The following is a 15,931-nucleotide window of genomic DNA, read 5'->3' on the forward strand; positions in this document are numbered from 1 at the left end:
TTTTCCATTAAAAAAAAAAATATATATATATATATATATATATATATATATATATATTTTTTTTTTTTTTTTACAGGCAAAGCCTTTAAACAAGAACGCATGTTCTGTTGTTCCTGTGCAATTACAGTACATTTTTACTACAAATGGCACGTAAATATGCCAACGATGTGTAATTTCAGGTATTTTACGTAACAAGAGGAACATGAAATTCCCAAAATTATATGCGTTACGCAGGCATAATTTATATTTTGCCCAGGCATATGCTGGACAAAGATTTTTAGCAGATTACTTTTAGAGATAATATGTTGATCCAGAGAGAAACTTGTCAATAACATTTTTGTAATCGGTCTTAAGATTGTGGCATAGTTAGTTTTTGCCACCCTTTTTACTAGAATTCCCATAGCTAGGAGAACTGAGTGTTTCCCTTACATTTTATTAACTCAAGACTAAGACGGCGAGGAAAATCTAATTGTGTTGGTAATTGATCAGTGACTTTTTATTCAATTAATCCGTAATATATTAGTTGATTTTACATTTATCTCTATGCAAGACATCATGTGGTCCTTTAGTAGAGTGCTAAGGGTTGAAGTCCATTTTTGTGCTAATATGATCACCAGATTCACACATGTTGAAGAGGTTTGTTTAGTAATTTTTAGGTCGAGCCTAGACGTGCAAGCAATGCGAAGCATTGCTTGCTGTCTGCTCGACAACTATTGTTGCTCGTTTCTGGGAATGTAGACACGAGTCGGACGTGCTCTTTTCCATTGTCAGTTTTGTCCGCGGGAGCGCGCTGCTGGCTGCTTGCTGTGTGTGCGGTGTCAGTTTCGCTTTTGCTGTGGAGCCTGGCCTTTCTCTGTCGAGCTTGAGGCGTGCTCTTGTTTAAATTTCGCTCTTTCTGATGCAAGGTAAGTGTGAAAAGCTTCACAGGAAGGGCTTCGGGTGCGCCTTGCTGGCACCATGTCTACGTTTTCTTAACTCTTACATGATAAATGCACCATTCTCGCAGGTGTGTTCTTCAGAAAGCTAGGGTGCGTACGCCATTTTGCTACTAACGCTCGCGGGAACCCATTTTTCTTTTGTCCTTCGGACCACATAATCTTTATTAAACAGCACATGTATTCATTGCGTCGGCTGCTCCGCACATAGGCCACCAGCTACCCTTCTTCCAACCCCCCTTAAACAACACACTCTACACTCACACACTCTTCATGTTCTTCAGCACCATCAACGGCTCTGCACATACGTTGCCACTTGCTCCACCACTTCCTCCCCAGCAACATTTCTACACTGACGTAGCACGTCAACTGCTATCTACCTAACTATCATTACCTTGCACCTCTAAACTCTTATAACCTTCAATCCTCCAATACTGCCGTAACCGCAACACAACAGATCCTGTGAAACAAACACTAGCCTCTATCTCTGACCCCCACCTGTCCAACATCTCTCTGTACTGTTACTTTCTTTCATTTAGTGTGAAATTGAATTAACAGCGCAGCACCTACGCGCACATCCCTCTTCTGTTCAACGCTCCTCACATGCGTTGCTATCTGCCCTCACCAACCACAAACAACACCTCCCTACTGTCTTGCACAGTCATATCATGTGCCACAATACTCCTCTAAGCCACTACCAATTTGATACAACTACAGATCGCATACGGTCACACGCAACTGTCACGCACTTATCACTCTTGTGTCAGCCGCTCCGCACAATAAGCCACCACCTACCTCCCCTTCCTACTAGTCAACAACACCTTTCCATTGTCTTGCCAAAACAACTTCCACTCCAAGTACATTTCTTCTGCTTTGCTCCGTTTACTACATAATGTTAAAAGCAGGATTGTAAATATGTGGTGCTTGGTGCTATCGGGCGTAACACGTGTATAACTTATAAACACACACACACACACACACAAACAGACACGCGCGCACACACACACACGCGCATACAGACAGACACACACACATTTCCCCCGCCCCATTCACCCCGACTCACCGGGCTCTTTCCGCGTGTTCCGTGTCCCTCTCTCCCTCGGCAGGCAGCGGGTTAGTCTCGGCATGGGAGCCCCGCATCGCTGGTCTTCACCCGGCCTCCTCCGGGGACCGCGGACTTCAGCTGACTGCGCCAGGGCTCCCTCTTCATTGCAAAGAGCGCGCATGCATGGGCAGCCCCCGCCCTCTCAGTCGCAGCCAGGTTTCAGTTTCGCTGTCTTCCGTCCGCGTGAAACCCCTCTTTCTGGTTTTGTGTGTGTGATCCCTAATGCATCGTTTACTGTAAGAATAGGATCTCCCAGGATTAAACACAGGAACACAGGAAAACTATTTATTATGAGTCTTGGACAGTTTTCCATAATTCTGGTAGGAGTGAATATAATATATTTTGCTTTTCTATGTTTTGTTAAATGCATTTGCATAACACATGTCTACCATCGGATTGCTCCTTAGCACTTACTGAATCAGGCTACCCTTCACAGTTCTGGGATACTCGTTGACCCACAGATGTTACCATTACACAGTTTAATGATACCAACCATGGAAGGATGTACGGCTTAGTTGGCCGTGCTGGTAATCAAACTTGTGAAATGATGGTCATTGAATGTCCACAGCTAGTTTCCGTTGCGGTCACGTACTCCCATGTCACATTCCCATGCATCATATTGGTTTCTTGCTCCTACAGCAGTTTAAATCACCAGTTTTAAATCATAGCTGATGCACTTATTTTTGCCTATAGGATAATCTTGCCTACTGATAGATATTTGTTCCAACGGGGTCATCTCCTTACGAATATTCTGCAGACACAAGACTCGATCTGGAAATATTTCCACAGTAAAGGCTCTCCAGCACCCCCCAGATGTGCCACACAGTGTGAGTGCTGCGGGCCTCGGGGATGCAGGGACTCTCCGGCCCACGGGCTCTGCTGCTGCCCCGCAGCCCATGCCTCCTTCTGCTTCTCTGCTAGCACCTCTGCCTGGGCTCTGGCAGCACCACTGCAAGACCGCCTGCATCACAGCGTAAGGACAGGGGTGGGCAGAGCACTGGGTAAACAAAGGGATGGGCACAGCTGTAGTGCATTGGAGTAGGGCATGTAGGTTATTCAGAAACTTGTCTTATTCCCGCACCCCGTCAGTGTTACAGCGGCATTAATTGTGGTGCGTGTACGACTTTAGAAAGTGGCTGCCAGTGGCTTCATCACTGTATAACTTATGTACTGCTTCACCCTTCTCTCGAAGCCACTAAGCGCTCCTTTGCATGGTTGACCGCAAGTATGCAGTTAACTTCCTGTGACTGTAGCTAGGGATAGCACTGATGAGCCGGCTGGCTGTTTTGAGTTCTTTAAAAAACCTCTGATCTGAACCGCGTAATTCAGTGACTTTCTATGGGGTTTTGGCAACTTCTGCTACTTTTAGGAGGCAATCGGTAGCTAACAATGCTGTGGATCTGTGCTCTCAAATCCAAGAGGTCCAACCGGCTTACTTTCTTGAATAGGAGATTAAACGCATAGTCAGAGTTAGTAAACACTCTAAATGTAATTACAATAAAAAACATTCTTCCATTACATCTGACGTTTCCATATTCTTAAACGCCCCTTCATGTGACGTTAGACTGATATTGACATGACATTTGACATAATACCTCAATAATGGAATGAATAATGAAACACAAAGGTTACTGTTTAGCAAGGAATACCAAGCTTGCTTCATAGTCCTTCTAAATTGTCAGCAATGCATTCCCTTGTCCAAGTTATACAAATATATTATAAAACCGTTCTCCTCCAGGTACTTTGTGTAAATATGTCCTCGGTTAGATGCAAATATTTTTATTCCCCCCTTGTCCGTTGACTTCCCAGTGTGGCGGACACCTCCCCTTTATTTATTATTCATGCATGCGCAACCACATAGCATAATACATTTCATCCTCCTCTTTAACAAGTGCAGCTAATATCTATCTATTTCTTTTTTTTACTAAACTGCAAATCTTTCTGAATGCAAAAGGTATATCTGGACATTCATCACGCTATAGGTGCTGTGCTATAGGTGTCACATTTGCAAAAGTTAAAATATTGGCATTGTAAATGACAAAGCTATTAATTTCGCTACTTTCAAAACCAACACATAAATAAAAAAATGTCATTTACAATACCAATAGCTCAAACTTTCCTAATGCGAGACCTATTGCATTGCAAATGCTTGTTGATATTGTCCTGGCACATTCTGAATTGTTAGCTTGATCGCAAGATCAATTTAGAAGTGCTAAGTGTATGCCGAAACTATAATGTATCTGAACAATTTATTTTCCAGTTCCTGATGTTTTTTTTTAATGTCGGTCAGTTTTGGTGTAGTACGGTATTGTAATTCCTATTTTTCTTTACAGAGTTACTGGGCAAGATGTATTTGGTGTCACCCTGCCTCTTATTACCAGCTCTGCTGGAGATAAACTGGGAAAGACAGCAGGCAACGCTGTGTGGCTGAGCCGAGAAAAAACGTCACCTTTTGAATTCTACCAGTTCTTTGTCCGACAGCTTGACAGCAACGTGGAAAGGCAAGTTATGTTTTGTAAGCATTTTGAAGGCATCTATACTTGATAAATGAAGTATTTATTTTAGAGTTTCTTCTGTGCCTGAAGTAAAGTTTGATTTACTGAGTGTTTTTGCACACCTAAGTTCAACTAGGTTGCCCAATTAACACCGGAAGCAACCATCATAACACAATTTCTGACACACTGAAGGATCTGCCTCCACATAAAACTGCAAATGGAACTAAGTACCATGGAAATTCTTCCAGAACTGGATATTTTTCATTGTACTGCATTCATGGAGTAATGTTTGGAGTATGGGTGACAGCGGTAACAATAGCACACGTGGAGTGCCACCAGCTGATGATTGGCAGTAAAATGAGGATTGAGGTGACAGTCATTGTTGTGTGTAGGAACCCCAACGTTTGAAGAGCACAACCATTATGGCATTTGCTTTGTTGTCCTCCTTCTATCTGTAAGTCCTTTCGTGTGAAGTCAGATCCTTATCTTTTAGGAAAAAGATGCTAACATTCTATTACAAACTTAACCTGTGTTTCTAGGTCTCTTTTTCTTTCCAGTTTTGTTTGTATTCTGTTTTAGGATTGCTTAAGAAACTTCCAAAGCTGCCTGGGTTTACTGGTCTCAGATGGTGACAATTGGTGCCCTATACCCCTGATGTCCTGTGGCTTAACATTACTGTTGTGCCAAAAACGGAGCACCACATACACTCCCTTAGCACTTGACCTTCAGGGTAGTGAAGTTGAGTAGCTCAAAGTTTTCTCACGGGAGTGGTGTGATATTCGAATTTAATAACCTAATACAGATCAATAACTCTGTGCAAACTCACTGCTTAGTCTTTAAAAATGAAAACATACTTAAATCACACAGCACAATGCTGTACGTAATAGTGTCAGAAGCAACAAGTTAAACTGGGGTCAGGTCTCTGGTGAGTTAACGAGGTGGGCACATTGTTCCAACACCTCTCTCCACTTCATTTCTTGCTACTCTCTATCTGTTGGTGCAGGAATCAGTTCAAAGACCAATTGAATCCCATCTACAGAGCCATCTTCTGTGCAGCAGTTTTGGGAGGTGATCGCTCTCCCCCTCAACATATTTTGCTATTGCTAAGATCTCAACAGTGTAGTGTGTCATTCCGTAGTGTTTCATCCTGTTCACATGGCGCACCCTGTGTTTCCGGAGAAGAATCTGAATCAGTTGTGTAGTTGACATGAGAAATGTTTCTTACTACCTTTTTGGGGCCAGTCCATTTGCATTCGGCAGATCGAAAACATGTTGGATTGACCACCAAAACCTCCTGACCCTCTTCACACCCAGTACCTCCAATTTTCTCCTAAGGTTCTCAAGGTCAGCGAGTAGCGCTGCTACTGTAGGACATACGGTGCCTTTGAAATGGAGATTAAGATCTCCAACAACAGTAAAGTTGGAATAATACAGAACCATAGACGGTGGGGCATCAGCCAATGGTGCAATGAAACTAGAAGTTGGACCCGGCGAACGGCTAATCAGAATCCCTGAGCTTGAGAAATTGCTAGAACAAGACAGAGTAAACTATGTCTCCTCACTGCCACCTTTAGTTAATTCTGTGAAAGTACATGATAAGGAGGAGTCTCGTCCCCCTTGTCCGGTCATGTTTCTTGCCCCGACTGCTACTCCTTACAAGTTTTTGTGCTTTTGTGGCATTATTGAAGCAATTTTCTGCTGAAATGTAACTTATCTGTCCATTGTATGTTATAACTATAAAGTAATCGATTTTTCACTTTCTGAAATTGCTAGAAATTGGATTTTTGGTAGGCTATGGCATGTGCCAAAGCCAGGTGGAAACCACCACTCTAGTCAGGATAAGGGAGTTGCAGTCCTAAATTAACCCCTGCTCACCCCCTTGGTAGCGTGGCACGAGCAGTCAGGCTTATCTTAGTGCCAGTGTGTAAAGCATTTGCACCTAACCATTAGTAATACAGTGTAAGCGCTACATAAGGACACCACACCAGTTTAGAAAAATATCCAACATTTTTATATACTTAAGACAAGACCAAAAACAATAAAAATCCACAGTACAGTATTTTAAAATCTTCGGTTATCAAAATATGCTTGAAAAACAGTTCCTTGATGTCGATAGCTCCGTCTGGCATTGTGAGCAAAAAATCCAAACAGTTCTGGCTGACCGCGGTGTTGTGGGCCAGCTACGGTGTCGGGAAGACGCGCAAACAGTACCTTTTTAGAAATGCAGGGCCTTGTTGAACTTCCGAAAGCACGGCGTCCGCATGAGTCTGTTCCGGAGGTCAATGTAGGAGTCGTCGGGGCCCACAAAGTCGCACGCATTGCAGATCGAACTGCTCTCTGTTGAAGTCCGGAGCGCTTGCATCGGGTGCTGCGGTGCAATGTGCAGTGTCCTCAGCTTGCGGTGCGAGCAGCCGCTCGGTGGCAATATCAGATGGCGTCGTTGGTGATACCAGGGTCGGGATGCGAAGTGAATGAGGTGCTCGTCGTGGTGCGGGCAGATTGCAGTGCAAGCAGCATCGTCATTGCTGAAGCGCTGTCATCGACTGACGAACTGGAGTTGATGGCACTGGAGACGGTAGGCTAAGCCTGCGGTGTGGGATGAGAGCGGTGCATTGAGTAACTTTACAAGCGGTGCCCTCGAACCACGGTGCAATCAGCGGTGTCTATTTCGCCATGGAGCGCCATCATCTGGGATACCAAGGCGTTGTCGTGAAGCGAGGCAGTGCGGAGTGTGGGGCTCACATGTTGTGGTGCGAGCAGCGGCTCTGTGGCGGCGTCAGGAGGTGTCGTCGGTGAGACCAGGGTTGCGGTGCGTTGATGTGGCTGTGCCCTCTTTGGTGCCTTCAGGACACTGAGTCCGCAGCGGCGTCGTAGACGTCGCTTTTCTACTGTTGTAGCACAAAACACACTGTTCCCAGTGCTGAGGGCAGAAGAGCTTGAAGTCTTTGCTGTTCCTGAGACTTCTTGAACCGGGGGCAAGCTCTACCTCAAGCCCTCGGGAGAAACTCACAAAAGCAGATTGCAGAAAGTTTAGTCCTGTCCTTTCACTGCCCAAGACAGAAACAGCCACTGCCAGCCAACCCAGCAAATCACACAGCAAAGTAGTAGTTCCTCCTCACATCTTCTCCAGCGCTTCTTCTTGCCTGTCTTCTTCGTCCAAAAGAGTTCTAAAGTTGAAGGGTTTGGGCCCTCTCTTAGGCAGAGAGTGTCTATGCCCAGCCAGAACCAGTTCTGCCTTCTCTGGTGTGACTTCCTGGCAGGAGGCGGAGATGGCATGGTCAGAGGCAGAACTGGCCCTTTGAGGTGCAAGGAAATCTCCTTCCCCAATTGCAGCCCAGGTCTATTCAGCCCTTTACTGACTGAGCCACTCCTGCTCCCCAGCCTTCTGTCATCCAAAACCCAGACAGGCAATCCACATTCCAACAGAGGCTCACGGGATGACTTAGCAAGAATAGACCTACTTTCTAAAAGTGGTATTTTCAAACCCAGAATGTAAAAATCACCTTCACTAAAAGATGCATCTTTAGATTCTGAGTTCAGGCATACTAAACATTATTTTCCTACCTTATTCCCTGGGCCAGTTATGTTTATAAAATGTTATAAAAAACTCTCCATTCTGTCCTATGGGGAACAGGTAGCCTTGCAATAGCAAAAAACGAATTTGACTGTAATTCACTATCAGGACATGCCAGGGCATGTCCCACCTTTCACTTACTCTGCAGCCTGCCCACAGGGCTACCTTGGGCCTACCTTAGGGGTGTCTGACATGTAAGAAAAAGGCAAGGTGAGGGACTGACAAGTGTGTGCACTGGCCAAGTCGACATGGCAGTTACAAACTGCGCGCAGACTCTGCAATGGCGGCTCTGAGTTACCTTTTCAGGGCTACTCACGTGGGTGGCTCAATCAGTGCTGCAGGCCTGCTAGTAGCATTTGATTCACAGGCCCTGGCACACTCAGTGCACTTTACTAGGGATTAACCAGTAAATCAAATATCCAATCATGGAAACACCAATCGATAACACAATTTACCACAGGAGCACTTGTACTTTACCACTGATCAGCAGTGAGAAAAGTGCACAGAAACACTACGCCAGCAAAAACAGTCAAAACCGAGAGGTCAGAAAGCAAAAACTCGGGGAAAACACGCCAAAAGATGCCAAGTCTAACAGAAATCCTATTGCGTTTGATATATATTTTTTATCTAATAATATGTTCTCTTCAACTAAGGGCCTTATTTAAATGTGGGTGACAATGGGGCGTGTGCCAAAAATTAGGAGATGCGCTGTTCGTCCACCTTTCTATTGCTTGGCTTATTTGAAAATGGGGATACCACTGAGTTTACAATATCGTAACCTCATCCGATTCCCCTATTATAAACAACTTCCCCCACAGTCCCCCTGCCAAAGGACTGCCGGTAACATGACTTGGGAAGACTCGCTCAATTTGAGGCGAGGCTTCTGACATTGTTTTCTCCTCCAGAGGTGCGGCGGGAAAGTCCCAGCACAGCAGTTACATTTCCTTCCCCCAAAAAGCAAGCCTCCTGCTTCAAGATTTGTTCTGAAAAATACATTTGCTAACCGGTCTGCGATGCTCCCGGGTCATAACCTGAAAAGGCTTGCTGACATGGAGTAGTTTTTCCGGGAGTGCTTAGCCTATGTTATCTGCAAAATTTAAAGTTGAGTGAGGCCGGAAGTCTGTAAAAATCAGCCATTCCTACAGCAGAACACCTTTTTTTGGGGCATATTGATGTTGAAACGGCCTACAAATGGAGATCAAAGAGCGGCAACTTGAATTTAAGCTTGCGCAAACCTAGTGTTAATTTAAGAGGATTATATTAGGACCTGTTAATTTTTGTTTTTCTCATGATAACATTAAATCTTCTTTCTCTTTAAAAGTCTTCCCAACACATTTAGACAATTATTTGCAATCCAAGATGTATGCCAGACGGGGGATGGGGAGGGGTACAGTTATAGGTTGTGGGGGGGGTGGTAGTTGGGCTAATTTGTTGCAGAAATGTACAAAAGAACTGGACAAGGTAGACAGACTCTAAAGAATGAGGGATTGATACCATAGTACCCACATTAATGAGGCTAAAGTGTTTTCTATGAAACTAATCTGAAGCTGTGAAATGTAAACAACCCAATTATACTTGCGTCTACGATTATATGACGACATTTAGTGTATGACTCTGAGAATGTAGAAGTGTCTTGTCACAAATGTGTTAAATGTTAATAAAGATGTATATTAAAAACAATATTGCAATCTAGAAAATCTTCTGATTGCGTCTGATAAAAGTGCATATTCATCAGAGAAATGCCTGGTGCCTGACAACACAAGTAAAAACAAAACATATTAAAGTATGCGCAACTATTCTTTAATGAATGCCCAAAGCTATCTTTTCTAGCTCTAGGCTACTTGATGACTGTCTCTCATAGAGCTGTTTTGCGTTTGACAGATTTTGAACTGATCTTCTGAACTACATAACTACTACAAAGGAGTGAAAATGAGCCATGAACTTCAAAGAACTTTCAATAACACAAAGAGGGTGTGTGTTTATTTTTTCAGTGATTGCATTGTGCAGTTTTCAGAGATGAAAGTCAAGCTCTATGAAAGTTAGGCACCTCACAAAGCTTTTCTATAGTAATTGGATAATATTTCATTAAATGTTTCTGTTCCCTTTACACATGTATTCATTTAGAGTTTCAGTCCAATGTTAGTATGATTCTGCCAATTTACTCCTTCCAAAGATTGTGCAGAACAACCACTTATGATACCTTTCCAAGCAATCTGACAAATGTCTATACTGCTATTTGTTTATCTTAATTTTTATTGTAGAGATATGCCCATAACAAATGCATTATCTGATAACATAGTTACCCTTTTGCAGGGTCGGACTTAGTCATAAAATAGGCCAAGACATCAAAATAAAAGTTGCCCCCTTAGTGAATAAAATAGTTACACAAGCATTGGCATAGCCAATAGGTCTCACCTTTGGGACCTTATAAGTGTTTAACCATGCAGCACATCATTCTGGTTGCTGTATCGCCAGGAATTGAAGAGCTATATAAATCTCATGTTGCAAGGCAGAATAGAAATAACACACCATTGAACAACTTTTTAGTTATGGATTCTAGAGATCCGTGAAGAGAGAAACGTGTAGTAAGGCCTGTTAAATCGTTTTGCTGGACGCAGCCTTTTATTCATCCAAGGCGGAGTAAGGGGGTACCCGGCACCAATCATTTAAGTGTCAGGACTGCGCGTTCAATTCTTTTCTTCCGTTTACAATTCTTATATAGACGTTCTAAGGCAACACTCCCATCCAGTACAAACAAAACACCTAGGCGAAAGTTTCTATACGTTGTGCCGTCTGCACAAGCTGCAAGACCAGAGCGTTTTACTAGATCACCCTGTGTCCTGGCATTAGCCCTGGGAGCTCAAAGGTGCAGTACCATGGATAGAGGTTCCTGTAGAGCAAATGTCGCCACAGGGTGAGCTATGGTACACTACCACAGGCCATCACTAGAGGTTCCTGGATAGGAATATACAGCACTGGGCGAACTATGGTGCAATACCACAGGCCATAAAATAAAGGTTCGTGAATAGGAATATACAGCGCTGGGCGAACTATGTGCACTACCGCAGGCCATTTATTAGAGGCTCCTGGATAGTAATATACAGTGCTGGATGCACTGTTACTCTACCACCGGCCGTTACTAGAGGTCCCTGGAGAGCCTGGCTTCAGCTCTCTGAGTCGGCGGGTGAAAAACCATAGCTTTCTACTAGAAGAGAAGCATGTACACAGATAACCGTGGCAGGTCCTCAGCTCACGTACATGTCTCAGCACTGCATTTTTGGTTATTTTAAATGGCTAGCTTTGGGCACCATTGCTCTCCAATCCTCCTTTTTGATGAGTACACTAGTCTCTACTGAAACAGGGGATCAAGCATATTATCAGAAGACGGCGGTACTGCTTTCATTTACAACAAGCAACAGAAAGGGAGGTGCGGAAAGTATGTCCGCATTAACAGTGGAAGGAGGGGGCGGGAATGAAGATACGACAAAATGCAAGCACCAACGGATGCTAAGGCTAAGCATCACTTTAAAAAAAACTCAAGCTTCGCTTGTCGAGCCACTACTGTGTTCTTTTTTTTCCACTGGAAGATTAAGACACTCCTATCAGTGAGGGGTGAGGCTTGGAAAGTGTTTTGCAGACACAATAGCGCTGTGTTTGGCGTCCCAGATAGTGAGAAAGGAAGCTTAAAAATAGCATGGGGATATTTAAGCTGTTAAAAAAAAAAACAAGCAGTGATGTGCAGGAGGTGGTGGGGGCAGGGGAGGGCAGAGGGATATGAAGTGAATTATGGATAGAATTAAAAAAAAAAGTAACTGTAGGGAAGGAGGGCAACAACAGCAAAAACCTCTGGCTCAAAAAACGTTCGGACTAACAAGAAAAAAGTAGTATAACGGATGCTAAAATGGGACAAGGGTAAGACTACAAGTAATGGGTGCCTTCTCCATCGGTGGAAACAAACCATGAAAAGGAGGGACAAATAGGAAAGCTTAAGCACTTGATAGCAAGGATTTTTAAAGGACACTGGAAAAAACGAATGAAAAGCAATGATCGGGCGGTAGGCCTACAAAGTATATACAAAATGTCTCGACCTAAAAAGTGACCAATGTATGCTCATTTTACAGTTTTAAAATTATAAAGAATGTTGTAAGTGGTTTACAGGGTGTATGGAAGACCTCATGGATTTAATGTTGCTGCAGGCAAGGTTGTTCTTAACATCAGGGAAATCAACTGTAAAAAGTGGCCCAGACTACCACAAAATAGGCACACAAGCAGTCAGAAAACCTGCTCACACACTGACCTGTCCGAGCACGCCTTTGGGCACTGGTTGATTGCCCAATAGGTCAGTCCGACCTTGCCCTTTTGCGTATTTAAACTAATAAAATTGATGATGTTGGCAAAAAGTAGACTTCAACATGAGTTCTGTGTTAAGAACCAGAAATGAATACTGGAATTTGGCAAAAGTTTACAACCTAGGAATGGTGACATAGCCTATAGAAAAAAAAACATTTACCATATGCATGTTTGTTCTCCGTGTTCAAGGGTAGCTTATACAAATAAGTAAATGTCCTATTGCAAACCCATACATTGAAATATTTGATCTGAACTGCGTCATGACCAGTCCTTGCCAAGCTACTGACCGACGAAGAGCAGGTTTGCTCGGAGTAGGAGCCTATTTAGGATAAATGTAACCGGAAGGACAGTGCTTGTTCTTTGTTATGGATCAAAATTCAGCAAGCTCAGACTTTTCTGGTATTTTTACACCAAACGGATTTTCAGGTTATAGCGATGCATACACTGTATTGACTAGTGCCTCAACAAGAAGCATACCTAACCAGCTCTGTGTACTTTGTTTTAAAAGAAAAATATTAACGTTATAAAGTTATCTTCCTCCTAAAGATTTCTGAAACTGTTCACGTTTCTTCCTCTTCCGGAGATCAAGCACATCATGGAAATGCATGCTAAAGAACCAGAAAAACGCCTCCCCCATAAACGGCTGGCTGCGGAAGTGACCAAGCTGGTTCATGGCAGAGAAGGTCTTGAATCTGCTAAGAGGTAGGCTCTGTTTACCACCGGGCAAATAAGTAGTGAGCGATTGTTATTAAGAAATAGATTGCAGATTCTATTATTGATTTCTATTATAAAGCAGCTAGTACCATCAATGGTAATAGAGTATGCATAAAATAATTCCTAAGACATTCATAAGCTTAAGTTCAGAATGGGAACCTGTGATGTAATCAATGTAACACAAAAAGTATTTACTAATTTTAGAAAACAAAGATTCTTGCAGAGTTCAGTACGTCCAGATTTATTAATGTATGCCTTTATCTTGTGAAGTATTAAAAATTCACGTGACATCCAACCTTTTAGCATTTCTTAGAAGAAAATAAAAGGTAAACTTTTCCCTAACAAAATGAAGATATTTTCTAGAATTACACTATAAAAGGGTAATATCGGTAATGTATTCAGAAGGAAGTTATCTGGTTTCAATTGCCTACTGGCTGTAATTGGGGGCATTTACCACCTTTACATACTGTGAATATGTGAACCCCGCTCCACCTTTTAAAAAGTCTTTGGTGCAATCCATCGATCATATAAGCCTAGAATCCATCATCTAGGTTGTATTGAACAGTTTTTTTTTAAAATGCAGCTAATTTTGTCCCTCCCACTCCCCCAAAAGAGGCTTCCAGTGAGCCATGGCCCTCTAAGAAACATCCGTCTCCTAGCTCCTGTGTGTTAACTTTCATGCTCGTGTCATTTTTGGTGTATTCAGCTTTTTCAGGCACATTAATTCGGAGGTATGTCACGGTTTTGTTTTTCAGGTGTACCAATGCCCTTTACCACAGTAGCATAGAGGCACTAGAGGTGATGTCTGATGAGGAACTCCAAGAACTCTTCACAGAAGCGCCATTTGCAGAATTCTTGTTTGAACCAGGAACACGGGTACTAGATCTGTGCCGAAAAGTAAATGCCATTCCAGAAGGAGCAAGAGGGTAGGTTATCTGGGGTGAATGGGAAGATATGGAAGCATTTCGTCTATAATGGTGCACTGGAATTTAATGTAAAACAAAGCTACATGTTAATATGATTTTTTTCTCCCCTACTCTCCTTCTGCAGTCCTAATCACAAGTTTCAAGGTACGAGCAGAAAAGGCAAAACAAAGGGCAGAAAAACTAGCTGAAAAGGCAAAACATAGTAAAAAAACGAGCTGAAAAGGAAAAACAGTAGAAAAACAAGCAGTGAAGACAAACACGGAGAGCAGAAAAATGAGCTGAAAAGACAAAGCAGGGCAGAAAAGCGAGCAGAAAAAGGCAAAATGGAGGTCAGAAAAACGAGTGCAAGAGGCAAAACAGAAAAAAGCAGAATGTCATGAGTGAAATAATATGTGAGGTCATAAGCAGTGCATTGCAGGGGCTTAAGCTCAGATAATTAACTGCTGAGTTTTACACATGTGAACAAGGCGTTACGTGAAGCTCAGTAAAGTTGAGTACTTGAAGCATTTCTTCGTGTCCTGAGAGTGCGTTATTCATTGTGAGAGATCTTGGGAAAATTGTATGTCGGTATGGACGCACGCACCACTTTCCACAGGTCCGTTGGTTCTGCAGAAGCAATGTTGTCTTTTATATATTTATATATTTATATATATATATATATATATATATATATATATATATATATATATATATATATATATATATATATATATATATATATATATATATCCAACAAAGTTTGCCCTGAAGCATGAAGACGCTATATATATATATATATATATTATATAATACTTCGCCACCACAATCCCCTGGAAGGACGAAGGAAGACCCAGGTGTCGGTGCATTAATTTTTTCTTTTATGATGCCCTGCACCACCGCCATTACGCGTTTCAGCCTTGCAGAGTCCTTGATCACATGATGAAATATATATATATCAAAACCATACCCTAGCAGGCATAGAGTGATGCATACATTATGCAAAAAAGGAAGCAGAGTCCCATATTTGGGTGTCCAACTGGCACCTACTCTGCAGGGCACGGTCCGCCTTAACTATGCGAAACTTAGACACACGATTCGATCGGAGTTGGGTAGGTGGAAACACCTTCCACTGTCTTGGCTTAGTAAGGGGGCAGCGATTAAACTGACGATTCTGCCTCAAATTTTGTATTTATTCAGAGCTGTCCCTATGCGGCCGCCGGAGGGATGGATTCGTCAAACCCAAGCTGAACTGGCCAACTTCATATGGAATGGGCGGCGCCCGCGCATGAAACTTCGCTTGGCAATGCTGCCTCCTGAACAAGGAGGATTGGGCCTCCCGGACCTGTTACTATACTACCAAGCGGCGTGGAGTGGAGCAAATGGGAGTCGGAGAAGCACTGGCTCTTCCAAGACCAGGCAGTGGCGGGTCGCACTCTGCAGGAGGTACCTTTCCTGCGGCGGCGCCATCGACCCCCGAATCTCTATGCTTCCTTCATTACGAGGACGCCTCTGGAGGTGTGGGATCAGGTGAGCATACCACATGAGCTAACGTCCTTCCCATCCCTGCTGACACCTCTAGTGTCCAACCCGGACTTTGGTCCCGGCATGGACGTGGTGGCTTTTGCGAAATGGGGCCCTGCGGGTTGTAAAGTATTGTCCCACATCTATGCTAAGGAGGGAGCCATCCCCTTTGATGCCTTCCGCCGGAGAATTTGGTCTGCCGGAGGAGGAACGTCTTCGCTACTTCCAGGTGCGACACTGGGCGCTCCACCCCACCATTAGAGCCGGGGCTGACCGCAGACTCAGCGACTACGAATACTGGCTGCTCTCTAGGAAAAATGACTGCGGCCTGA

The 15,931-nt window shown here is 43.4% G+C and overlaps 1 protein-coding gene across 1 annotated transcript in view; it reads left to right on the forward strand.

Moving 5' to 3' along the window:
• The window catches only part of YARS2 (tyrosyl-tRNA synthetase 2), a 47,636-nt gene that overhangs the window by 13,470 nt on the left and 18,235 nt on the right, over positions 1-15,931 (forward strand). Inside the window, exons 2-4 of the mRNA XM_086952762.1 lie at positions 4,374-4,541; positions 13,006-13,161; positions 13,929-14,099. Of these exons, the coding sequence (XP_086808888.1) occupies positions 4,374-4,541; positions 13,006-13,161; positions 13,929-14,099 (495 nt within the window). The remainder of the gene's footprint in view (positions 1-4,373; positions 4,542-13,005; positions 13,162-13,928; positions 14,100-15,931) is intronic.

This window comes from Lissotriton vulgaris, chromosome 1_2, assembly GCF_964263255.1.
Source record: "Lissotriton vulgaris chromosome 1_2, aLisVul1.2, whole genome shotgun sequence".
Taxonomy (NCBI): domain Eukaryota; kingdom Metazoa; phylum Chordata; class Amphibia; order Caudata; family Salamandridae; genus Lissotriton; species Lissotriton vulgaris.